The sequence below is a fragment of the Batrachochytrium dendrobatidis genome (assembly GCF_000203795.2).
Source record: "Batrachochytrium dendrobatidis JAM81 unplaced genomic scaffold BATDEscaffold_17, whole genome shotgun sequence".
Classification (NCBI taxonomy): Eukaryota; Fungi; Chytridiomycota; class Chytridiomycetes; order Rhizophydiales; genus Batrachochytrium; species Batrachochytrium dendrobatidis.
The window spans coordinates 526,000-552,031 of record NW_006281115.1 but is presented as its reverse complement, the minus strand read 5'-3'; the positions used below and the strand labels follow the sequence as shown (position 1 = coordinate 552,031).

Below are 26,032 nucleotides of genomic sequence, written 5' to 3'. Positions count from 1 at the left end.
TCAGTCGTTGCACAGTATGCATCAGTCAATGTCAAACATATGTGTGTCTGCAACTAAATTGCAGTCCATGACACATCCACACGATCCAACATGGCAAATCATGTATCATGAGTCCAAGATTGATCAAAAACCTGATCATGGTAAACACAGCATGTTGTTGCATATCAGAGTCGATATATCAAGTGACAGTTGCACACTGGCTGATAGTGCACAGCGTATCAGTCACAATACATGCACGGTATTGCATTGCAGTCATTGGATGATAACTGGTTGCAATGTGATACCGATCGACATACATCAGCATGGTGTGATGTGACCATAACCATGGTGGAATGTGTTGGAGTTGACATTGTGAGTTGACAATCGATACACCATGCACATGACTGGAACATATATATTCGAGTGTGGTTTGGTTGGTGTCCAGTTGATCATGCAGTCGCATCGGTGCAACGAGTGAGTGAGCTGATGGTGATCTGAACCCATTTCAACAACAAGGAGTTGACAGTCATGGATTTACATGCATTCAATATGTGTAGCACACCGAATGATCAGTCATGACAGCACATAGTAGTTGATTGGTGCAATATGATCAAACCATTAGTATAATACACTGTTGTTTGACAATACACGATGCTTATTGAATGAACGACATTGAATGCATGATACATGACAATTAAACCACCATGCAATACACGCTGCATTACAACATATTCTAGATGTGACTGTGATGGTTCACTCAACTCCAACATCGTGACGGGCCTATGGTTGTAAAGCTTGCTGCTGAGCATCCTGCTCAAACCGTGAAAATACACTTGAAAAGTAACTGTAGAAAAAGTCAAAACAACTCTTGTACGAGTGATACGATTCCAGGTTTATATTATCGTCAGAATCTGTCACCTCAAACTTATGGTGATGCTCAAAGTAATGTTTAAGCTCCAATTCTTGCTCTGAATCTTTTTTAAGCCTAATCCGATACCCATCAAGAATTTTTTGGAGAATCTCTTGGAGTTCATCAAGAAACTCACGCTGGGTTCTAATATTAGCTTCAAGGTCGAGGTCTACTGATCCTTGACCCGAGGCTCTATTTAAAAAGTCAAAATCTTGCTCCAGATTATACAGCAAGTTTTTTTGAGCCTTGATCCGAGCATCTACATTGTGAATATCTTTCTCTATTTTGTCGATTTTAACTGAAAGTGTTGCGTGTTCTTCGATCATGAATACTCCCTCCAAGCCAATTGAATAGCAATACTTGCCAAACTCATTATATGATTTTAATTTTTTCGGATAATCAAACCTACTAAAAGTGTTCAAGGTGCTAGCTTTAGCACTTGCAGTTTCAGTTTCAGTTGCACTGGGAGGAACTGTCGCAGTGCTGACTTTAGCACTCATGGTCGAACTGGGATCAACTGGATTGGCAACTGTGACCGAGCAGACAGCCAACATTGATGACAGTATGGCAATTGAGAATTTCATTTTAGTGGTTGGTTGAGCAAGTTGTAATGTCATTCAACGAGCCAGTTTTTGAACTATATTTATATCCATTATTGAATAAATGATATTAAAAGCATATTCCTTGGATGACCGTCCTAAGGGATTTGTGTTACTATCAGGGTTGGTGTTGATTTGTTATCAATGTTGAAATGACTTTGAAATACTCTTTCTTATATAATTGCTTATTGAAATTGGAAGCGTAGCATCAGGGTGTGATTTGTGTAGAAATGCTGTGTAATGGCACCATAATGCGACAAGGATACCAATGACTTGTATATGATAATTCAGTCATCTATACGACCATTTGTCACCAATACAATAGTATGTGACATGATCATATTGCACCAATCGACCAGTATACGATCACTGGATACATCACACGTTGGTGTTTACCACTGTATATGTGTGATGTATATTGGTTATAGTCCATGATATCAACGAGTTTATGCATACTGCTTACTCCACACACATCACACACATCAAACCGACTCCGTGATATGCAAGTGTTGCGGTTTGACCAAATCACAATCACCCATATTGTCGACTGTCCAACTCGTTGATATTCAAACCGTGCCATCACTGGTCACAATATAATGGTTGACTGACTTGTTTGATTGACCTGACATTGACACTTTGCAAACCTCGACTTGATTCATCAACTTGGATATTCATATAATATTGGGTTTGTATCATCACGTTGGACTCGTTATCAAACACCTTGATGTGTCCATGCAACACAAACTCGATATACACACATTAGTTACTGTTTGACATGACTGGGTTGATCATCAATACCAGACAATGCAACTGTATTAGTTGTATGATACAATCAATCATGGTTGACTCATCACCATCAAATATCAAATGTTGATCACGTATACATTGATTTGTAATTGCATGGTTCGTTGGTAATGCACACTATGATATGCTTGACAAGTTGTTGATTTGCAGTAATCAGATGTGCATCACCTGTAACATTGGATACAATTGACAAGTTGTAACCGCAAGTCAACAATCATCGATATATTGGTGATTGTATTGACTACATGATTGGTATTGATTAGCTGTCATGATCGATTGGTGAGCAATACAATCCACATTGATTATGACGTGTTGCAACTAGTTGATATATGCAGACTCGACTGATGATCGAGTATATGTTGATGTGTAACTCTGTCATTATTGGTTTGGATTGATCATTGCTACCGCATATATACAGTGTATACATGTGTGATGTATTGTATATCGGTGCTGTGTATGTTGAACCTGTTGGACAATATATTGTCATGTCGCATCAAATCGCACCACATTTAGAGTGCAATCATTGATTTGTTGGTTTAATGATCGATTCGACTCACATTCGACTGTAATGGCCACAAATATGCATTGCTGATTGACACGCATATATCGACATGTATCAGACTCGGACATGGTGTATATCAATTGCATATACCAATCACTGATGCAATTGATGATGATCGATTAGGAGATCAATTCGATATCAACACCAATGTCAGTCCATTACCACATGAACACTCGCAGTTGTGACCTGTATTCAGTCAGTAATATTGGTTCATGTAGTATATTGTATAGTCAACCATGCACATGCACATGCATGTCATTGTCAATTGATGGTCGTTTGTGGACAACTTGTGGACAACTTGCAAATATTACAATCATGGTGATTGCTTGAATGTCGATACCAAGCCATGCGTTTGATGGTCATTTACTGTTCAGTTTACTGTTCAACAATGCAAATGGTCGTTGTCTACCAATCAGTCGAGTTGTAGACATGAACTGCACATTGTGCGTATCGCTTTGTTCATGACCAAACTGTAACAATGTGCACTTTGCATTGAGTTTGAACTGCAATCTGCGACTTGTACGCATTATGATGCATTGTTTCAATATTCATGTTGCATCCATCAACATCAACGTGCAGTGTCGATCTGATGTTTGGTGTTGATGTTGTGTTGATATTCCAACAACACTGAATATCGCAAATCAGGTCAGCATTGACTCGTGTGATAATAATCCATGGACAGTCGGTTGTACCAAACTGTTGTACAAACATATTGGCATTCGATCAATCGAAAGTAGTATAGATAGAACACTCGATGATACCAGTTTTTTTAACCGACACTTACTGCTAAATCATGTACAAAGTTGTCAAAACATAAATTATTCGCAGAAAGGAATTCAAGTCAAAAGTATTAGGGTAGAATAGTCAATAGCTTTGCTTGTAATTCATAATAAATACGAGCTATTTGTGACAGACTCATACTTGATGCCTCAAATTGGATACAATGGGTAGTTTTTTAACCAGTACTAAGCGTTAATGTACACAGACTGGGTTTAGCTGGATCTTGTTGTAAGAATGATAGAGTATAAAATCAAACCACTGACAAGTCCGTGTTTATCGAGTACGAGTCTTTATATTTCCAATCAACTCTTCCAAATGTGATATTGTGTCTTGCAATGCCAAAATGGATTCAAATCTGCTTGATTACACTATGCATTTGGACATCATTGCTGATCTGTTGAATTTCACGCTTTCTTTGATCATCTTTTTGATACTCTAGCATATTCCATTCATGATTGTGTCTAGCCTTCAACTCTTGATCCTGGCTCATCCCTGGTTGGTTTTGTCAATACATTTGATTGGGAATAAAGCCACAATCAACCCGCTGTTTATCACGTATGGCTATTTGATTCAATTCAGTTGCAAACAATTCTTTGTAAAAGTATACTTTCTGGTACTCCTTGTATAATACCAGCATCTCTTGAAACAGCTGCTTTTGTGCTTGTAACAATTCCTGTAGTGTTTCGTCAGCTGGGAGTTTGATTCAAGTTTGAAAACCAAGACTATCGATCGGACAAATCCAATGTCAGCAAAACTACTGTACAGTTTGGCAGTCAATTGATTGACCATAATTGTAAGCAACAAAACAACTTTTATTTGCAAAAGAAAAAGGAAAACGCAGTTTGTTTTTGAATCAAAATATTAGTTTCAAAACTGTATGGTGAAAAACAGTCTTGTGATATGCAATTATTTACAAGAAACTATAGGTTTCAAAACCAAAGCTATTAAATTACACGATTGGGAAGTTGCTGACAATGAAAGTGGTCATTTCCACAAAGTGAGGTTTGTTGTGTGATGGAACCCATACGATATTATTCACCTTTAAGAAATCAAACGCCGTGTATTGTGTAGAACGAGGTCGAGAAACAGAGTTAGGATTAGCGTTATGCAGCCAATAAAAATCATTAATTCTAGTCTACATACCTTATTGATGAGATGGTTCAAACGTCAAAACAAATCGAGTCAACTTCTCAACACTCGCAATAGTATCGTTTTGTGGCAACACTCGACCATCTGTTCCGTGGTAGCTTTGGCGTGTAAAACAGGCAAAACGATCAGGAGGTACAACACAATACAGTTCTGGTTTCGACGGATTACCAAGTATTTTCAAAACATCACAAATCCCAGTCTGTTTGCAAGGATGATCTTTGACACCGGTCATTTGGAAAAGTAGATTTGGCTTGATGAACGAATCAACAGATTCAAAAATATTGCTAATGGGACGGAAATAGCAATTCGTTGCGTCTTGAACTTGAGAATTGTTGGAGAATAACAAAGTAGTAAGATCCATCGGCAGTTGAAGTGTAGACTCCAGCTTGGTACGTAAATCACGAATCTTGAATGAACCACCTTTAGCGATGACTGTATGAGCGTGCTTTTCAAATAATGCCCTATTAAGTTGACCAGTTTCACCAATTTCTCGAGTGACAGAAACAAATCTGATAAGATGATCTCGGTCTCTGGCATAGACACGGTTGTAAATTTCATCAACCACATAGTCAAAAGCAAACTGATAAGGACCACTGTGGAAGCCATCCTTGACTGATATATGAATCAAACAACTTGAAGCGTCTAGGTTTTCACCATATTTACCAAAAGACTTGACAACTGAATCGATATTGGAAATATTTAAAGCTTTGTCAAGAAAATCCTGTTGTTCTTTTACCAATGCATATTTAAGAACATAACGAGCAATTCCTCCCCACTTCAAATACAGACTTTCAACCAATTCTTGTGGGACTGTAGGAAAAAGCATTGAGCGACAAGAATGCAATTCTTCTTTTGACCACACTGGCATATACCGAATGTCGCAGGACCCCTTGGAAAACCGATGCCAAATTTCCCGACGAGGTAAAGTAACAAGAATAGTCTTGGCATCAACATCAACAGGTGCCGAGCCATCAACAATGTAGAATGTTGACGAGGAATCCAAGATTTTCCAAAAAGCATGCTTTCCTCCTTCGAATACACCATTGGGAGTAAGCAGATATCTTTTTTGATCAACTCCACTCTCATACACGACTGTAGCACCAGAGCGAGCAAGATGCAACAGCAAAAAGTAACCAAAATATGTCTTGCCAATTCCAAGATTTCCAAGGATGATCAAATGACGTATATCAGCAGATTGCACAATAGATAGTGATTTTTCAAGAAGTTTAGGATAACAAGGACGGATGTAAATGGATGATCCGATTGAATGGTTTCCAAGGATGAATACGTCTGCTGGAAGTTGGACAACAGTGTTTCCTTCAAGAGGGTTAGGGTAGTATGTGAAAGCAGTCCAAAAATCCAGTAGTGCGGGTGAGGCTGCAGCAGATGTTGGATCTAGGTAAGTTCGGGTAGGTTGTCTTGGAGGTAGTGGTAAACAACCAATAACAACACAAAAACCATCTTGAGTAAAGTATTATTGAGGAAGAGAGTCGAGTAAAGCCCAGGTGTTGATTAGTTGGTCCTTGTTGATGTTGGTGTATAGTTGCAGTTGAGGAGCATCAATGTCAGCCATAGCAGGACCATACTCAGACTTGATAGCATCCTGAACGTCACTCAGGTCTTCAAAGTCAGTCACATCGATTTCAGTAGAAATAGTGCCATATTCAACATTGAGGAATCGTTTTGGCATTTTATGAAAGAAAAAGAGTAAAAAAGCAATTTATTTGTCAAATTGTAAAACAAAAATCGACTTTTTAATCGAGTCAAAATAACAAAATTTTGGGATATTTCAATACAATTCACACGATTTAAATATTTGGAAATTAGTCAAATTCACACCAGAATTAATGTCTCATTAATGTGAGACATTACTAGTGTGAGAGTGTTGACTTGCATTGTGTGAGACATTAGTAGTGTGTGAATGTGAGACATTTCTGAATAGTTTAACAATCAAAAACCATCAACAATGACGTTTGAACTGGAATTCACATGACTTTCTTGTCTTCCATCTTATAAACACACTCACTTTCTTGTTAATAAACAACACAATCGAATATTGATTCATTTCATCACATCCTTGATCAACTATAACACACTTGACAATAATGACAACCATCAATATGCCATCATATGTCCACGATCCTCAAATCCAAAAGTCAATTTGAAAACCCCATTTTTAAGCATCTACAAGTCTGCAATATCAGATTTGTGGCTGGTACATAATAGGTTGCCAATAAAAGTCGACAAATTGAGCAACTGCAATGTGCCTTGCTGTATGATAGTAACATATCAAAAATTATGAATGCTTTCAAAGTCAAAAGTCTACAAATGATGTCACTGCTGGCTTGTAGTCTCTGTTTACAAACCTACAATCGACATATTCACTGGATTCGTATAATGGTAAATGCTGAACCACAAACCGCTGATGATATTATTATGGATGATGCTCATATTATTGGAAATCAAACGATTGGTGCTGTTTCAAATGCTGTTTCATCACACATAAAGTCTTGCTACAGAGTCTGAATCCAATAGCAGTGAATCTGCAGTTTGACCCAACACAGTCAATAATTATCGTTTCAAACTCGAATCAAGTGATGATGTTGCTGTTTCAGATACACTCAATGTCATGAATGCAGTAACATTGAAACCAACTCAAATCATTGATCATGAACCAATTTACCGTGTCTTGATAAAAACACTGATAAACCATCATTCATACATGAGCTTGTCAAAAGTATGGACCGATTGCTGACCAGATGTTTAAAGTGGAACTCAAAACAGTGCAACTCAATGTGCAGCTTTCCCACGACTTTCCCGCTACAAAAAATACAGTCTTGGAACTCAAAGTGTACATCGACAATACTTGTGTGTATTGACCATCAATGATGTTGTTGGTGTAGCATACACAATGTGCATTGCAGAAACGCTTGTTTGTTTGCTGGAGCTATTTCAAGCAAGCAAAAATACTAAAAGGTTCAGTTTGATGAGTGTCTGGTGTATATTTACAATGAATTCAAACTCGAGAGATTGTCGTATTTTGCATACAAGACATACTACAATATATTACAACAATATCGTGTATTTCAATATGCACCCATTCGATTTACAACAGTGGCATAAACATCATCACATTTGAACAATGGTTCAGTCGTACAAAGTCCAATAACAGCCATGAATTGTATCAGACATGAACATACTGGTGCAAAATTCACATCAAATAACACACCGCAACAAACATGTTTCTGGTAGATGGTGGAATTGATGTCATTGATTTTCAAGTACACGATATTGGTGTTGAATGATTCAATAAACTATACTTGTCGACTTTGTGTACTTTTTTCAGTTGCATCGTTTCTGATTCCAAGTTTAAAGCATAATAGTTGCGACAGCGCTGTTGTCCGATTTGCTTGTTTTGTGAATAGTAATCATGATACCACTTGTTTGACGCTCCCTGTTGTTGAACTGGATATGGATGTCAAATATGGATGCCAATTTGAATGCATTGCAAGTAATTGTTGTAGTTTTTGATCGAGTCAATGAATGGCATTTATAGTTGCTCTAGAAAACAAGTTGTTTGAAATGTCCTGTCATATGTCATATGTTTTGTTGTTTTCATGTTCACTAATTGTTGATAATGCATCCAATTGATTTCTGTTTTGACGCTGCTTATTTGTCATTGTTGGATCTGGGTTTCTAGATTCAGTAACAAACGTTTCAGCAATTTGGATGTGTTCAAATTCATAATACTTGCAAGTCTGAATTATTTGATCATCATCTGAAATTGGATACGACTAATCATTTCCACTAACCACAGTATACATAGCATAACAGGCATTACTGTATATTGACTTGTATTTTACTCAAAGGTTTGTCTGGTCAGTATTACAACACAATTTCCAATATTGATTGAATGGTTTGCAGTGTTTGTTTTAATTGAACCACTTGATGGATCACTTTCATATCTTGATTCAGCAATATCACCAACTGCACAATGATGGATGTGATTGTAGTCAAACACAATATGTTGCAAGGCATTAACGTATTGGTTAGTTTTAGTATATTATTGATAAAATGCAATGATGTTTTGTAATGAGGTGTTAAATCCTTCAATCAAACATTGTCTTGTGATTTCCAACATTGACAGTGACATGGCAAACACATTTTGCTTGTGACAGACTTTGAACAAGTGTATTGCTCCGTTTGTTGTACAATACACGACATGGTCAGTTGATGGTATCATACAACTGACAAGTGATTGCAAGTATGTCTGATAGTTACACGCAACACTGGTTGTTATCATGTCATTGATGCATATGGAACAAGCCGTGTCAATGTATCAATCAACAATCCAGTAACTATTGATGTAATATCCAACACAATACACAATCAATGATATGATTGTTGACCATTCACAATACTCGACAAATACCAACACACATCAGAAAGTTTAAATTTATTCAAAATCAAAATCATCGACACATCATCAATCCGAGTCCGGTTCTTCAAATTTCAAACCATGCTTTTCCATAAACACTTTCAGATCATGTCTGATACTGTATACTCTTCTGCTTGCCTTTTCATACTCTTGCTTCAATTGATTTTCAGTGTCTGGATTGTACTTTGATCCTGATATTTCTTCTCCTCTTTCTAATGCTGACCATTGTTCAAATTTAAGAGCCATAGATTTACAATATTCTTCGCGTTTTTTGTTTCGTAATTCTTTAGACTCTACAAGCCTTTTCTTTATACGATTAAAGCTTCTCTGATATTTTGGGCCTAATACAGCCACTTGATCTGGAACAGTATTGGCAGACTCGCCTTGTTCCATTGGTTGTTGCTGGTTTTGACTGGAAGTACTTGGGCTGGACTGATCAATTGGTTGTGTTTGACCTCGTTTGGGAGTGCTCGGTCCAGCTACATCAGTTGGTTGTTGTTGGTCTTGGTCGGATGTGGTTAAATCAATCACACCAATTATGCGTTTTCGGCCTTGTTTGAGAATATTTGGACCAGCTACAATCACAGTCGGTCGCTGGTTTGGACCGGGAGTATTTGGATTAGGTTGATCCATTGGCTGTTGTTGGATTCGGTTGTGAATACTCAAATCCACTGGTTCTTGCTGGTATTCATTTGAAGTGTCTGGATTAGGTTCATTAGTTGAAACGGACACTTGACTAGAAGTGCCTGATGCTTGTGGTGAATCATCGTTATCAGTCGGTGTCAGTATTGCATTGGCGGTTGCTGCCGCAGTCAGTACAAGTAAAATATCAACCAATTTCATCAGACTGGTCAATGGGTTTAAACGATTAGTACAAAAGTAGAGTGTCGAGACTGATGTCGATTATAAAGTTGAACTCAATCGATTGTATTTGTATGTTTTTGTATAGCAAACCAACCCTTTTAGATTAACCAATTATACAGGGTTATTTGATTGCTTGTAGTGGGCCAATATCAAACTAGACAGTGTGCTGCTCCCTATCCACAATATCATATCGATTAATTTGATGATCATGTCGATTGAATTATGCTTTTACGACCCTTTGATCAGGTATATTGAAAAGCACACCCTTCAAAGTGCTGTTTAACCGCAAACGCTTTGTTTTACAACTGTATTCATTGTGCAATGACTGTGTTCTGCATTGCAATATACAATGGTTACTACACATTGACTAAACTGTGTGTTTGATATACAACAACCATCATATGACACACAATCAGACTATAGTGTTGAATCTACACTTTGTGCACTCTTAGTAATCATACATTGTACGATCACCAAGTTTGAACCCACATTCATGTATTGTGTTGGACTGTCAATGTTGTCAATACAACTCTGCACACCCATTTGTTGTATTCTGAATCACAGATACGATCTCAATATAGTTCAACAACAATGATGACACATGCCAGTAATGCAACTGTTTATTTCACATCAACACTGTTATTTAGTGGTCCATTTACATCAATATGGCTGCAAGTTGTCGTTATATCACGTATTCTGGACATGGTTTTGGTATTGCACATCCAGTTACATCACATTGTTGCTGACCCATCATTGTAACGCTGTGTGTCCCCATAACCATAATCATAATCATAGACATGATCATGTGGTTTCACGTATAATATTACAACCACGCATGTCGTTGGTTGCATCATCACTACTAGTGTATAATACACTACACTACATGTATGTTGGCATGTGTTGTACCAATTTGATTGCATTGCTACAATGTGGCATGCTCCAACCTGTTTGAATGACTGTTGTGCAACATATTGATATTGACCACATGTGATACTGGTCACCAACAAAGTGATCAGCGGTATACAATTGATTATGCAATCACTGACTGCCAATACTTCAATTATGAATATTATCCACCATTTCATGACACCATCTGATACATTCAGTGCACAGTAGCTGATTGGTGCAATATGATCAATTCAAGCATACTATTACATTGGAAATGGTGGTGACAATGCAAGGTGTTTATTGGACAAACAAGACTGAATGCTTACATGACAAATGCAAATTGACAGTATAAATCATACAATACACACTGCAGTACAACATATTCTAAACAAGGTTGTTGATAGCGTGATTCCAGTTTTACAATGAAATTGAATTACCAAACAGTCGAGTGTCCAAACATTGATTTACTATACACTTTTAGTTATGGTGGTTTGCGTAGAAATGTTCAAGTATGCCTTCTATATCCAATGAACCTCAGCATCTGTCGTTTGAATCTATTAAACTTTGAACGTAATGAAGGAAGTTGAATATCATATTCTTGCAGTACACTAGATTCACTTGAATATCTAGCAATTTTAGTCGTTGGTACAAAGTGTACTTTAGCTTCCCTTGAACCAGCATCGTGACTTGATTTCTGCTGATGTTTTTTAGAATGATCGTGTTTTGAGCCGTGGGGTTTAAAAGTAGATCCGGGTTTCAAGATGGATTTTAATTCTGGAGTAGGTTCAGATACAACTCTGATTGATTCTTCTTCGATAGGTTCAAGAGCCAACTTGCGACACACCCATAATCTTCCTAGTCTCAGTTTCCTGAATTTCTTTTTATCAGATGAGCTCATTCTACGCTCCTTTTGTTTAGCTTCTAGTATTCTTTCCTTTGCCTTGGTGCTCATCTTGTGCGGATATCCGTCTCCAACATCAGTTGGAATTTCCATACCCATATTCTTCATTATTTTTTCGACTCTATCCAGCCTTTGTTGATGTGTGAGAATGGGCCGTTCATTCTCTGGGACATATTTTTTAGGGAGATGGCAGATGTCGTCATATAGTGTGTTGTCAAATATATCATCATCTGACTGTTTGGACTCAGAGTATGACGATAATTCATCGGACTCTTCAACAGAACTGTCTGAATCATCAGGATCTACAGTCGACTGAGCTACATCATGATTGGATTCAGTTGATTGTTGTTCTGTTCCAGTTGAAGCACAAATACCAGTGTGTTGCTGCATTTGTGTTGAACATTCTTTTACAGGTTCTGATTCGCTGGCAGATGGACGATCAATGACTACCGCACTGACTGTCACCGACAACAGCAACAACACAATAGTCGATATGAATTTCATCCTGTCGACGAGAATGAATGTGATAAAGCTTGTCAATTAGTAGGACAATTCTTGGTAATGAATGGGTCAGTTGTGGATATGAACCATACCTTCATAGCGATTAAATATATGATCAAGACATACGGGTTATATGAGCTTATGCAGCAACAACTCGACCGCTATTTAGGTATATGTAGCACATATACTCATGTGTAAACTCTTTTATGCACAGCCTTTCAACCATTAAATGAAACATGACTCATAGTCAAGGAATGGTGACCCTAATACATATACTAAAAAATATGTCAAGATCGATTGGCATAATCATTCAGTTTCAAGTTACGGTCAGTATAGGGTAACAGTTTATCCACACAACAGCTGGCCAAATATTAGTGGTAAAATCCTTCAAACGACTCTGCCTCAACACTTGATCTAGTGATATGGCACTGTGCTGCAGTCCTGTTCAATGCAGTATGGATTGATGATCATATCAGCAATATCAATACTTTATGCCAACTGTAATACTTTCAATACGCAAACTCAAAGTATTGCCAATGATTAGAAAAGCTTCAACAGAACTCTTGAACTGTCAATTGTCATGCTATCAATAGTATGAACATCCGACTCAATACTGTACATGACTGGTTGTCAAGAGTCTTGCAGCGTTTACTTGGCAAACTGGATTCCTGTTTCGATTATACAAACATGACATCAAAAACATGTCTACTTTGGAACAAGACGTTGAGTTGAATGTCCAGCAATATACAAAAATATACAAAAACAGCACGAATTGAATGTCAAAACTCGATTACTAACAATTTCAAATCTACAGAAACGAATACGACAACTTGCAGTCTAGTCATGTAAACGGAACACTAACAGTGTCAGTGTGTAATAAACAGTCAGTGTCATGGACTGGTTGACAATACAGTGGTGTTGTTGGTGGTGATTGGCATACATGGTTGCATTACTGGCATGTGTCATCATTGTTGTTGAATTAGATTGCGATCGTATTTGTGATTCAGAATACAACAAATGTGTACAGAGTTGTATTGACAACATTGACAGTCAAACACAATACATGAATGTGGGTTCAAACTTGGTGATCGTACAATGTATGACTACCAAATGTGTCGAGTATCCATGCAGAATACTAAATGGTAATATGTGATGATTCAAGGACTCGTATCACCAATGTTTGTGTGCCGTAGTTCCACTATTTGACTTGGTAAACAATAGGAATTACACCTATTGATCAATTTACTTTTCTGATTGCTCATCATACATTCTACTTGTTCGTGTCACCAAGATACAAACAATCAATTACTACAAGACTGACTATAACTCATATTTATTAATAAATGACTCTTCCAACCATTTCAACATATTATTGTTTTATTACATATTTTCATTATCATTGAAAACCCCAAATCTGCTGATCCTGAATTATTGTGCAACACCCATTACACTTTTGATTTGTTATTTTCTGTCAACTACTAACAGTCACAGATCATACACACTCCATTTAAATTAATGTAAATCAGATTACACAAAACTCCAACAGAGTTGTTGGTTGTTGATGGACAAGTTGGATATAAAGTTGTTTTTAATCAATCCGTTGACAATCATGATAGCATACTTTGATTTGTATGTACGCAATACTGCTGTCATCTTGTGTATGGTGTTTTGTATTCCTACAAACGCACTCTATTTCCAGCTGTTTTCTTTGTATACATTTGATGTTGTGTAACAATGAGGGTGTAAAATGTAGTACAGAAATAGATGACTAAATTACAATTATTCCAACGGATTTAGTACTCTTGTTCAAGTAAAACAGTATCATCCGATGCTCACTATACACTACTTGTACGTTGAATCATGCCAATCACTTGCTACTTTAATAAACATGGAATATCACAACAATATTGATGACCAACTAATATCCGAGTGTCAACTCATTTCAGTCTCAGTTTATGCTCATTTCTTAACCCTGACCCTTGACTATAGCCATTTTTAGGGTGAAGCTTTATAATCAACCATATGCTATTTGAGCGTATGATCAAATAGCGGCTCAACCAAGGTTGCAGACCACCATATAAAGGGAGATCCCTTCAAAGTTTGGCATTGACAACAAATCAACATTCAACCCTGACAACGCTAGCCCTTGAAACGGTCATTCAAGGAGTATGCTTTTAATATCATTTATTCAATAACGAATATAAATATAGTTCAAAAACCGACTTGTTGAATGACATTACAACTTGCTCAACCAAACCAGTAGAATGAAACTCGCAGTTGCTGTATTGTCATCGATCTTGCTTGCCCTCTCGGTTACTACAGCCAATCCAGTCAACCCCAGTGCAACTACAGATGTTGAAACTAGCACTTCAACCGTCATTCCCAGTGCAACTACAAGTACTGAAGCTAGCACCTCGTCAACTCCTAATCCAAACGGTATAGGCTTAGACGGTCTTGATCCACTTCCAGGTAACGTCAAGGAATTGCTCGAAAAATACGCAGAGATAGATCATGATCGTAAACAGCAAAGAAAAATATGCAAGTTGTTAAAATCTCGATATGAGGGTCAACGTAAGGTGGTAAAGCGCTTGGAAAAAAAGCTTGAAACTCTGGAAAAGAAACCTCAAAGAAAAGGTGGCGATCCAGAGCACGATGAAAAAATTCAAAAGGCTGAGCTTGATCTTGAAGCTCAATATTTCGAATTTGGCAAATTTCGAAAAGAATTTGTTGAGTGCGAGTCCAAGCTTGGTGATCTTGTAGAAAAAGAATGGGAGACCGATCAACAGATTGTGAGTCTCGTTTTCGGAGCCACTATGAATGTTGCAACAGTTGCTCACCAAGCTTCGCTTATCAAAGAAACGCCTTCCGCTAAAAATTACCTTGAAAAGCAATCATTAAAAAACAAGGATCTTGATCAAAAATCTGGTGGTCGACGAAAACACAAAGATTTAGAATCATCGGACGAAGAATCATCAGATGAAGAATCTGGATCTGGATCCTCTAGACAGAAAGCTCCCTCCAATAAACGGAAAGGGTTTTCCAAGCTTATGGATGGATTGGGATCATTCTTTAAACGACCCAAACGTGACGATCCACTCAATTGATTTAAATGCTAATCTGGACTTGTTTCAACCAATTCAATTGTCATTATGGTTTAATTTACAATAAATTTGTATGTGCATGCATTATATCTGATCATTGTACACAATCTTGATTGGCATGATATCATATTTTACATTGACACTTGTATTTCCAATACAATACAGTTGATTATATATTGCATAGTTGTACACATTGATGATGCTGACATGCATGTGTGTATTGTGTCGATATGATATTTCTTGACATGTCGTATTGGCACATGCAATACCAATACCAACAATAGCCATGTGTGTTGATATCAGATCTGACTGGTTTGACTGGTTTGACTCGTTGATTGTGGTGTCAAAATGGTTGCATCAATAGCCTGACTGATCACACACATCAGTCGCAGTATCAACTTTGTCGTGTATCAAATATCACATGTTGAATATACAATGCCAACAATATGGTCATTATGCACATGTTGATGTATACAGTAATTGTATACTGGTCGATTGGTGCAATATGATCACACATACTAATGGAATGTAATAATCATGGTATTTGCAGCAGTATACTATATTAAACTGATCCAATACATGCACGGTTTGAACATATCACACACATTACAATAAATGGCATGATACATACACCGACTCCATCAACATTGGATCTCATTGTGTAACATTTCTTGATATCACCATCCAATTCAACGGGTGATCATTTTGATAGCCTATTGTTTGATGGACTGTCAATTTCAAAAGGTGATTCTAATGCAAGTCGAACTGCAGCAACCGCCTGTAACGCAAGTATAACGCATTCTAGAGTAATCAACATTGTATCGAGTAGTGTGATGAAAATGGGTTGAATCTGGTACATGACTGCCGTTTTATAACAACGGCAGTTTCAAGGGTGACAATCAGCAATCTCCAAACGGATATTTAGAAAACGCCAAATACACCATGTAGGGTGAATCAATATACAAGCATCACTGTTGGTGTATAATCAACCTCGGTAGTATGCTCCGTTGATCTCTCCAATTGCGGTCATGTATCCAGTGATCAGGTAGTGCCATTCTGGATAATTATCATCGCATCTACAATCCATTAATACAACATATACTGTCATTGTATGCCAAGTATTTGACTGATTGTTCAATTGGTCATGTTTTTTGACCAGCATCCATCTGTGCACTGTTTAGATTGGTCCCATTTGTCATTTATCAGTCAATTTGTATACAGGTCGGGTCATCCAACGACTTGCTATCATGCAAATTCAAATACAGTCTATGCAACAGTCGGTTGTTTTTGTGTATATCCAGATTGAACTACCAATAATGGTTATTTCAAAGTCACTCAATATCCTGCCAATTGTCATTGTGATTGTATTCCACATCCAATTCTAGATTGTAATCACAACCACAATTACCGTGCTTGATCAAATGGTGTTTTGCATTGATCATGGTATCATACATCACGATACTGCCAGATTACTGCACGCAAGTCATGACCAATACAAATGCATTACTGATTGACACTGATCGACACCATATATACAGTCAGACAGCACAACAAGTCACCAGCATGCCATTGATCGTGTTGCAATACAATTGACCAATATATCATGCTGTATGTTGCACCAAGTCGCGACATACAACAACATTACTGACTGAATACAGGTCACAACTGCAAGTATTCATGTGGTAATTAACTGACATTGGTGTTGATATCCAATTGATTGACTAGTCGATCATCATCAATTGCATCAGTGATTGGTATATGCAATTGATATACACCATGTCCGAGTCTGATACATGTCGATATATGCGTGTCAATCAGCAATGCATATTTGTGACCATTACAGTTGAATGTGAGTTGAGTCGATCACTAAACCAACGAATCACTGATTGCATTCTAAATATGGTGCGATTTGATACAACATGACAATATATTGTCCAACAGGTTCAACATACACAACACCGATATCCAATACATCACACATGTATACACTGCATATACAAGCAGTAGCAATGACCGATCCAAACCAACAGTGACAGAGTTACACATCAACATATAGTCGATTATCAGTCGAGTCTGCATATATCAACTAGTTGCGACACGTCATAATCAATGTGGATTGTATTGCTCACCAATCGATCATGACAACTAATCAATACCAATCATGTAGTCGATACAATCACCAACATATCGATGATTGTTGACTAGCGGTTACAACTCGTCAATTGCATCCAATGTTACAGGTGATGCACATCTGATTACTGCAAATCAACAACTTGTCAATCATATCATAGTGTGCATTGCCAACAAACCATGCAATTACAAATCAATGTATACGTGACCAACATTTGATATTTGATGGTGATGAATCAACCATGATTGATTGTATCATACAACTAATACAGTTGCATTGTCTGGTATGTATGATCGCCCACTCATGCCAAACAATAACCAATGTGTGTATATCGAGTTTGTGTTGCATGGACACATCAAGGTGTTTGATAACGAGTCCAACGTGATGATACAAACCCAATATTATATGAATATACAAGTTGATGAATCAAGTCAAGGTTTGCAAAGTGTCAATGTCAGATCAATCAAACGAACCAGTCAACCATTATATTGTGACTAGTGATGGCACGGTTTGAATGTCAACGAGTTAGACAGTCGACAATATGGGTGATTGCGATTTGGTCAAACCGCAATACTCGTATATCACTAAACCAGTTTGATGTACGTGGTGTAAGCAGTATGCATAAACTCGTTGATATCATGGACTATAACCATTCAGGAACGGGAAAACTGGGTAGCATATTTCAACGGCTTGAATTTTTAGGAGATGCAGTGCTTTCTTACCTTGCAATGCAACATTTGTATAAAATTACACCACCGTTGAATCCAGGTGGATTATCAAAACTTCGCGCTGAGCTTGTTTGCAATCAATTTCTGGCATGTGTGTCGATTCAAATTGGGTTGGTAAAGTATATACGCCATACAGATATGACTATGGAAGCAGCAATCGGGCGGTTTACTGCATGGGTTCAAGGCTATCTTGCATCTGAATCATCTACTTCATTACCAATATCGACGTCAGCTACTCAAATTGCCTCTGCTCGATTGTTTTGGAACAAGGGAAATACAGCACCAAAAACTGCAGGTGATGTTTACGAGTCCATGCTAGGTGCTGTATTTGTAGATTCTCAATTTGATATACACTGCGTGCAAAGCATGTTTGACATCACAGTGATCTCACCTTGGTGGTGGCGATTCACATCGCTGTTTGGTGGAGAATCAATGATATACGAGAACCCAGTTGCTGAATTGCGAACCTTGTCCTATTCATTGTTTAAATGTGTCAAGATAGATTACACGTATGTTTTTTGTCGGGTAAATTTGACAACTACAAATCTATTGTCTGCATTTCTGTTGAATACAATTGCCAAAAAGTACTGAAATCCAACTATTTTTAAAAACAAAACATTCAGATATGAATATGGTCTACATGGAGGTACTACCGCAACTATCACGTATCACAACATGGTATTGGCTCAATGTCTCGGCACTGGGCAACGCGATGCCAAAAAAGCAGCGGCATGTACAGCCGTCGAGTATGTCAATATGCATAAAGACGAGCTAAAAGACTTGTGCGATTGTGCACATCAGCAAAAACAGGAGTCCACAGAGACAAAAGTATATGCAGCCGATAGCATCATTTGTTTTGATTCAGACAAGGACAAGCCGACACGGTCTAATAAGGAATCGGCTCGGCCTTCTATCGAGTATGCAACAACTACTGATCAACAAGATCCGGCGAGTGATTGGGGTGAGTCTGTTGATCAAGCAACACATGCACCACTTGAATCTATTGCAATTTCACCCGATACTTTGTAATGCACGAGTCGAAGCATGTTGAAGGCTTGTTATCGTGCAGTAATGATTGCCCATCCATCCACACTGCAATAGAGATCCACTCCACAGCTGCAACCATAGTAATGAACCAGTCTAATTATAATCTTGAAATATCGAGAATTAATATATTGCAGCTTGACCAAATTTGTAATCGTCATCATCCATCATATCTGCTGCAGAATAACTGGATGAGCCAATATTAGCAACACGTCCTCGAGTCTTGCTTTTAGGAGTCGAGTTGGATACTATAGTCTTGGATACCTTTCCTGCTTTCTTGGAGCGTAATACAGCTTTAGTCTTTCCAGCAGCAGTGGGTTTATCACCTAACCGGTCAATAAGCCGCTTGCCAAGACGATTCTCAATTGGACCTGGTTTGGGTCCAAGACGCTTTACAAGGGGTTTGACCACTGAAATGGTCTTGGATGCTTTAGTACGACCATTACTTTGCTTGGTCATCATACTGGCAGCAGAATTGGACATTTTATGACCAGTCTGTTGTTGCTGCTTCAAGAGAGTTGCAGCAGTCTTTGCATCAAGTCTTTTGTTAAAAGTGGATGGCTCAAGTCTTTTCTGAACAGTTGTAGAGGATGATGGATGAACTGCTCGAGTCTTGGCAGCAACAGCTCTATCCCTTTCAATCAATGCAAACCTTGAGGCGAATGCAGCATGAGCATCGTTAATACAAACCATTTACACGTAGCAATGGCTGAATACTATCATTCTAGCCAACACTACTTACCGCTCAGCCAATGTCATGATAATATATCGACAAGATCTGAACCAACTTCAAACTTTATTTAATCATTCTGCATATTGGATGATATGCCAAGGAATTCAGTTCAATATAAGCCTCAACAGTTCCATGAAGTTCCCGAAACACTATTCCATCTCAACTGTGCTCCATACGCTGTATTAATCTGGCATGCTGCCGAATTGAATGTTGTCAGCGCATTTTGGGTTGCAGTCTGTAGATACAGCGCATTGGCATGTGCTGCAGCTTGCTGATTAGCAGCGGCTATATTATTCCAAATAGCCTGATTCTATAATGGGTTTACATGTTAATATTTAGAATAGTAACTCAACCCTTCGAGTTTAAAGTTACCTGAAGTGCGAGATTTTGCTGCAGAGCAATCATTGCATTATAATAATTGCTATCGTTGTCCCAGTAAGTAGACAAACAGCCGGCATTCCACAAAACATTTCCATAACTAGCCAGATTGGTATTCCAGTTCTGCCACTGAGCCCAGTATACAGATGGATCAACCACTGGTGCCGCGGCTGCACCACCAACAGCATTGGCCGAAGCAATAGCTACGCCATTGGTTGCTATGGCAGTAGCAGTGGCCTGAACTTGTGCTTGAATGGCTGTTTGTTGTTGCTGCATGGTGGTATGAAACTGCATCGCAGCAGTCCCATATTGATCAAGAGTGTATGGACAACCTGTGCCCAAATCGCGTTTCTCAGTCGTGTAACCCATAGTAGTATAAGATGGAATGGCTGCTGCGATCTGCACCATCACTGCAGTTATAATAGTAAACAGATGCATTTTATAAATAGCCAAGATTGGTTGATCAATAAAGATAGTGTATTGGCTTTTATATTCCTCAACTGCAAGGTTTTATTCCCACATTCGAATCAAATACAGCTTTACAATACATTCCAACAAATAATAAAATAGCTTAAACATCCTTCAAGTCAATATTACAAATTCACATACATGCAAGTTGAGTTTATTGTGTCAAAGTGTGAACAGAATTGCAAAAATATATCAAGCATGGGAAAATTCCCGGTCTGGATATAATAAGCTTTTTAGGTGTGCTAACAAAAAATGGGTAGATTCAATTATTACATGCCTACACCATATCCCGGAGCAACTCCAGCACCGTATCCTGCGCCAACTCCAGCGCCATATCCTGCACCAACTCCCGCGCCATATCCAGCTCCTGATCCTGCTCCCCACCATCGTCGTTCCAAGCGTGTATTATCTTGAACACCTTTACACTCACCAATCTTGGCATCACAGCTGCCTAGTTGCTTGGCACGACATGATAGCGATTTGAACTGCAATTCAAGTTTTGCCGTGGCTTCACGAACACGATCAAGTTGCTGCAGTAGCTGTGTTTTTTGGTTACCTTGATATTGCTGTTCAAGATTAGATGATGTACAGTCCAACAATGCAAGTTTTTGCAATGCAATGCCACGTATGAATCCACGCACTGCATTGGCTCGATCTACTGCTGCAGACTTGTCTTCACCACACGACACATCACTCTTGATTGCATTTTCTTGACATGTGGAAACCGCATTGATTCCGGCACATGATGGTTTCATACCGCTCTTGACATCAGACCATGAATCCATAACCAATGGACTAGCAGTCGTGAATCTGACCATATTGTTGCCAAGACGATCATTCAAATCATGCAAACGAGTCAATGCATCATGACGTGCACCAAACGATGAATCAGGCATTGCTGGTTGTTGAATACTGGATGCATGCAATCTATCCAGCATGTCACGGATGGTTGACATTTGTTGTTGGATTACATTTTGCAAATTCTGGATGGTGTTTGCGTAATCGTCAACTGAACAGACGGATGATTGATGTGGAATATCAATGTTTTGAGTATCAGCAGTGTTTTGTGGAAATACTGGTTTTGAAAACGTTGGAGCTGAAAAAATCGGGATTCTGGCTGCATCCTGAATGGCAGGTCCAGATCCAGACTCGGATCCAGGTCCAGACTCAGATGACAGGTCAGGACCAAATCCAGGACCAGATCCAGGACCAGTATCGAGACCAGTGTTTTGATTTTGGTTGATAGACGGTGCATTAAACTGGAGTCTGTCATTGATGGCAGGAACAGCAATGACTGCAGAAGCAGTGATAATCACAGTCGAAATAATAGTAAACTTCATAATAGACAAATTAACGAGCATGTTATACACCAAATCAGATGTTTTTATACTTGCACATCAATACAATATTAATGCGAATCATGACACGCAGAATAGTTTAATTCAATTACGAGCATGTCATTAAACTCTAATTAAACTATAAGCTTGATTTGATTTACACAAATCAACGTAAACTGCATCATCATGTAGTAGCAACAATTTGTAGAATACTGCTAGAATACTGTATGTTTCAAACAGTTGGTTGGTGCAGTGTTGTAACATGCATTTGGATTCTGACTACTGATCAAATGATCATTGTTTAATTACACCATAATGATGTAAATGGAATGGTTTTGTATTGGTATTGCAATGTATGTGACTGTTTTAGTTTGTAGTAAACACTGGTTGATACTTGTTACACTCTCATATTGAAGATTGACTTGATGGACATTTTTGACTGATGCAACATCCATCATATCATACAAACGATAGTTTTGAACTGGAATAGTTGTTCATTTCTGGTAGTCATACGTTGTACAATCACCAGATTGATGTACTGAAATGCATAGATTAAACTGTTTTGATGGCAATCAAACTGTACAAACATTCGTATGCTAAAATCAGATACGTTTACGTTCTAGTTCAAGAAACCAAGAATTGCATGTCTTGAGAATGCAACTCTGCATGCCAATCACCAAAAGACTTGTAAAAAAGCTCAATGAAAATGTTGTACAGTAAATGCAATGTAAATCATCATATGAGATTGGCAGTTTATTATATATTGACACTCGTATTGGGTGATCCATTTTGCGTGAATACGACTGTATAAACCATTTAATCACTTGAAATGCCCAACCAATCGATTGATAATCAAACTCGATCCATGTGATTATAATTTAAATATTTATTTGTTTAGGTAAGTCGTCATCTTCATCTGTTGCTCCATATGCAGATTGTCCACGTCTTGAACTGAGCAGTCTAGATGATCCGCTATCTCTTTTTCCAGTACTGCTGATGGATACGCTATTTAATACTCCCATTTCAATTTCATCGTCTCCAACCATATCATTCAAAAACCTTCGAATTTCATCATCGACATTCTTGCCAGTAATTTTTGCATAGTGATCTACTTGCTTCAGCAACTGCTCCTTATGATACTCTTTATATTTCCGAGGATCTCCTTCATAGTTGTCCATAAAATGGAGTTCATGAGGAAGAGCGTGTTTAATTTGTTCTGCCGCATCTTTGATAAACGGTAAAGTGAGATACAAAGCGGCAACACCACCAGTGAATATACACGGGACAAGGAGAGCATATTCGTGAATAGAAAGCCATGCGATTTGACCACACATGCCACCTGCAATAAACCCAAAAAGAATAGGAACATGAACCTTGAGACGCCATAACTCGGCCTTGGTATCGGATCGACACGCTTGACCCAAGATATTTCCTACATCTGTAGCGATTCCTGTCATGTGTGTTGTGCGAACAGCCAACCCAGAGTAAGAAGTCACCATTGCGTTTTGTAATCCGCAAGCAAATGCTGCAGCTCATTCGCCCAATACCAACTCTCGACGCAAAAACATAAACGATGTAAACAACGCAGCAGATTCTATACACAGTGTTATTCCGTAATTGGCACCAAGTTTGAATCGGTTGTCGCCCACTATAAATCCAGCCATAAACGATCCAAATGTAAATGATACAATAATAGATACGACCAAAAGAAATGTTTCCCAGTCTTGCTGAACAGCCGATATAGCAACCCGAGAAACCGATCCAGTGACATGAGAGACCGTCACACCTATAGGTTCAGTTGATAATTGTGTCAATGTGAACAGGTTTTAGTGAGCAGCCACCAATTGGTTTGTGGTATCAGAAAATATTGTGTTTTGCAATAACACAATCCATAGCATTATGAAAACAAATCATTAGAATACAAGAAGCGTGTTGTAGCAATCAATAGTTTGAGTCAGACTAACGCGAGTTTGGAGCATTTGATATGCAAAATGGTCAAAGAAATATGTATTCAAGTGGTAAATAAACACTATATATTGTGTTGTGCACTATGAATTGAAATACATGCAAGGATAGGATAGACTTCAATCATCTATTCAAGTCAAACTGAAGATGGCGCGACAAGATACACGGTTCATGGCACTTGCCTGGAAATACACCTGCCATAGAGACGACATTGATGAAACCGGCATTAGCAGCAAGAGCTACACCACCAGCAACAATGGTGTGAAACTCCCGTTCTGGCAAGTTATTCATGGTTTAGCGTATTATATAGTGAATGCAATTTTGTAGTCTATGAAATACTGTCAGGGTTTGCAAAACAATGTTTGGACAAGTTGATAGGATTTAAATCACCGACATATTCACGTAAAATGGAACATTAAATAAGGATGTCAAAATACATGATATAAAACCAACTTTATGAAATGGTTGTGCCAGTTTACTGGACAACATTGGGTCATTTGAACTGACAAAGTTGACTGGTATCCTGGTGATTGAAATGAAAACAAGTATATTCTCGAAACCTGCGATCTTGTTCTCTTGAACTAGAACGGAAACATATCTGATAGTTTAGGATACAATAGAGTGGAGTTTAATTGAAAATACAACTGTAAAAGTAAAGTTGAACATATTTGATTTTATTCGTACAAAGAATTAGCTGCATTGGTGAGCACTTGATAGTATCGAAACAGGATAAACCAGCCTAGAACCAACCCAGATCATTTGTGCATTAAAACCAAACTCCATCTTTATCAAAAAATCAGTATAGAGCAATTATTGCTTTTCCAAAAAAGCAAATACTGCATTGGCAAATTTCTCGAGGGCAGTATCATCATACGATAGATATAGTGATGGTTCAATCAATTCCAGTTCCATCAAAACAGGTTTAACCCCATCGATAAGAACAATGTCAGTAGTATATAGGGCATCCGATGATACCAGTTTTTAGGCGAGATTCTCTGCTGAAATGGTCAAAAGTTAATAGTATAATAATTTCATATCAAACTTTCGTCATAAATAATTCTTTCCGACATTCAACGCATTTAGTTTCTAATTAGAATCTGAATTTGACTTTTAGAATCTGAGCAGAATCTAATTGCCTGAAATTTGTTATATTTGTTTCTATGCAAGACTACTCAGTTGTTATTTTCAAAATTTGGTAAAGCTATTTTTATTATCAAACAACAATTAACGTTCAATGATGAAATCCTCCGGCTTTTTGACATCGTAACAATATCCTGATGGATAAACGCAAATGAATCCAAGGTGTGCGATCTTTCTAATATCCTCTGGAAACAACGTACCACACAACACCCCAACATACTTTGTGACATTTCGAAATTCTGGCTGGGCATTGGCTTGAAACTCCTTGAACTTGCGAATTCTTGCAGGGAGCTTGTTCACTTGTTTATCGGTCATATTATGCTTGGCCTCGCATAAGTACAGGACATTGCCATCTTTAAAGACAGCATTCCACTCCTGGACAATGGTTTTTCCGTCTGCAGCCATAATGTCCGTTGGCATTACCTCGATTGAAGGACCAAGATGGGTAGCAAGGAATCGCCTCACGGCCAAGTGAGTTTCCTCCTCCATAACTTGATCTTCATTCTGCTGCCGACGTACTTCGTCAGCAAACGACCGTTCGTAGCGAGAATATACATTGTACTTTTCTCCATTGATCAACTGCTTGAACTTGATAATCTTGTCCTTGGGATTGAACAGCTGGTAGAGAGCCG

The 26,032-nt window shown here is 38.1% G+C and overlaps 10 protein-coding genes across 10 annotated transcripts; 2 read left to right on the top strand and 8 right to left on the bottom strand.

The window, feature by feature from the left end:
• Positions 1-759: 759 nt before the first annotated feature.
• Positions 760-1,473, bottom strand: BATDEDRAFT_28346 (uncharacterized protein; the record flags this gene model as incomplete). The annotated part of the gene is made up of 1 exon (XM_006682575.1): positions 760-1,473. One exon carries the CDS (start codon positions 1,471-1,473, stop codon positions 760-762), a length of 714 nt encoding a protein of 237 aa, XP_006682638.1.
• Positions 1,474-4,778: 3,305 nt separating this feature from the next.
• On the bottom strand, positions 4,779-6,473 carry BATDEDRAFT_28345 (uncharacterized protein; the record flags this gene model as incomplete). The annotated part of the gene is made up of 2 exons (XM_006682574.1): positions 4,779-6,244; positions 6,365-6,473. 2 exons carry the CDS (start codon positions 6,471-6,473, stop codon positions 4,779-4,781), a joined length of 1,575 nt encoding a protein of 524 aa, XP_006682637.1.
• A 2,796-nt stretch (positions 6,474-9,269) lies between these two features.
• On the bottom strand, positions 9,270-12,378 carry BATDEDRAFT_92504 (uncharacterized protein; the record flags this gene model as incomplete). The annotated part of the gene is made up of 2 exons (XM_006682637.1): positions 9,270-10,024; positions 11,544-12,378. 2 exons carry the CDS (start codon positions 12,376-12,378, stop codon positions 9,270-9,272), a joined length of 1,590 nt encoding a protein of 529 aa, XP_006682700.1.
• Positions 12,379-14,639: 2,261 nt separating this feature from the next.
• On the top strand, positions 14,640-15,479 carry BATDEDRAFT_28343 (uncharacterized protein; the record flags this gene model as incomplete). Its single annotated transcript, XM_006682573.1, has 1 exon — positions 14,640-15,479. One exon carries the CDS (start codon positions 14,640-14,642, stop codon positions 15,477-15,479), a length of 840 nt encoding a protein of 279 aa, XP_006682636.1.
• Positions 15,480-17,252: 1,773 nt separating this feature from the next.
• Positions 17,253-19,364, top strand: BATDEDRAFT_28342 (uncharacterized protein; the record flags this gene model as incomplete). The annotated part of the gene is made up of 4 exons (XM_006682572.1): positions 17,253-17,325; positions 17,879-18,043; positions 18,106-18,844; positions 18,959-19,364. 4 exons carry the CDS (start codon positions 17,253-17,255, stop codon positions 19,362-19,364), a joined length of 1,383 nt encoding a protein of 460 aa, XP_006682635.1.
• Positions 19,365-19,502: 138 nt separating this feature from the next.
• BATDEDRAFT_28341 (uncharacterized protein) lies at positions 19,503-20,072 on the bottom strand (the record flags this gene model as incomplete). The annotated part of the gene is made up of 1 exon (XM_006682571.1): positions 19,503-20,072. One exon carries the CDS (start codon positions 20,070-20,072, stop codon positions 19,503-19,505), a length of 570 nt encoding a protein of 189 aa, XP_006682634.1.
• Positions 20,073-20,233: 161 nt separating this feature from the next.
• Positions 20,234-20,898, bottom strand: BATDEDRAFT_92502 (uncharacterized protein; the record flags this gene model as incomplete). The annotated part of the gene is made up of 2 exons (XM_006682636.1): positions 20,234-20,422; positions 20,485-20,898. 2 exons carry the CDS (start codon positions 20,896-20,898, stop codon positions 20,234-20,236), a joined length of 603 nt encoding a protein of 200 aa, XP_006682699.1.
• A 329-nt stretch (positions 20,899-21,227) lies between these two features.
• BATDEDRAFT_92501 (uncharacterized protein) lies at positions 21,228-22,319 on the bottom strand (the record flags this gene model as incomplete). Its single annotated transcript, XM_006682635.1, has 1 exon — positions 21,228-22,319. One exon carries the CDS (start codon positions 22,317-22,319, stop codon positions 21,228-21,230), a length of 1,092 nt encoding a protein of 363 aa, XP_006682698.1.
• Positions 22,320-23,173: 854 nt separating this feature from the next.
• Positions 23,174-24,551, bottom strand: BATDEDRAFT_28338 (uncharacterized protein; the record flags this gene model as incomplete). Its single annotated transcript, XM_006682570.1, has 3 exons — positions 23,174-23,820; positions 23,896-24,081; positions 24,455-24,551. The coding sequence occupies 3 exons, from the start codon at positions 24,549-24,551 to the stop codon at positions 23,174-23,176; spliced, it is 930 nt and encodes a 309-aa protein (XP_006682633.1).
• A 933-nt stretch (positions 24,552-25,484) lies between these two features.
• BATDEDRAFT_92498 (uncharacterized protein) lies at positions 25,485-25,889 on the bottom strand (the record flags this gene model as incomplete). Its single annotated transcript, XM_006682634.1, has 1 exon — positions 25,485-25,889. One exon carries the CDS (start codon positions 25,887-25,889, stop codon positions 25,485-25,487), a length of 405 nt encoding a protein of 134 aa, XP_006682697.1.
• Between the last annotated feature and the right edge of the window lie 143 nt (positions 25,890-26,032).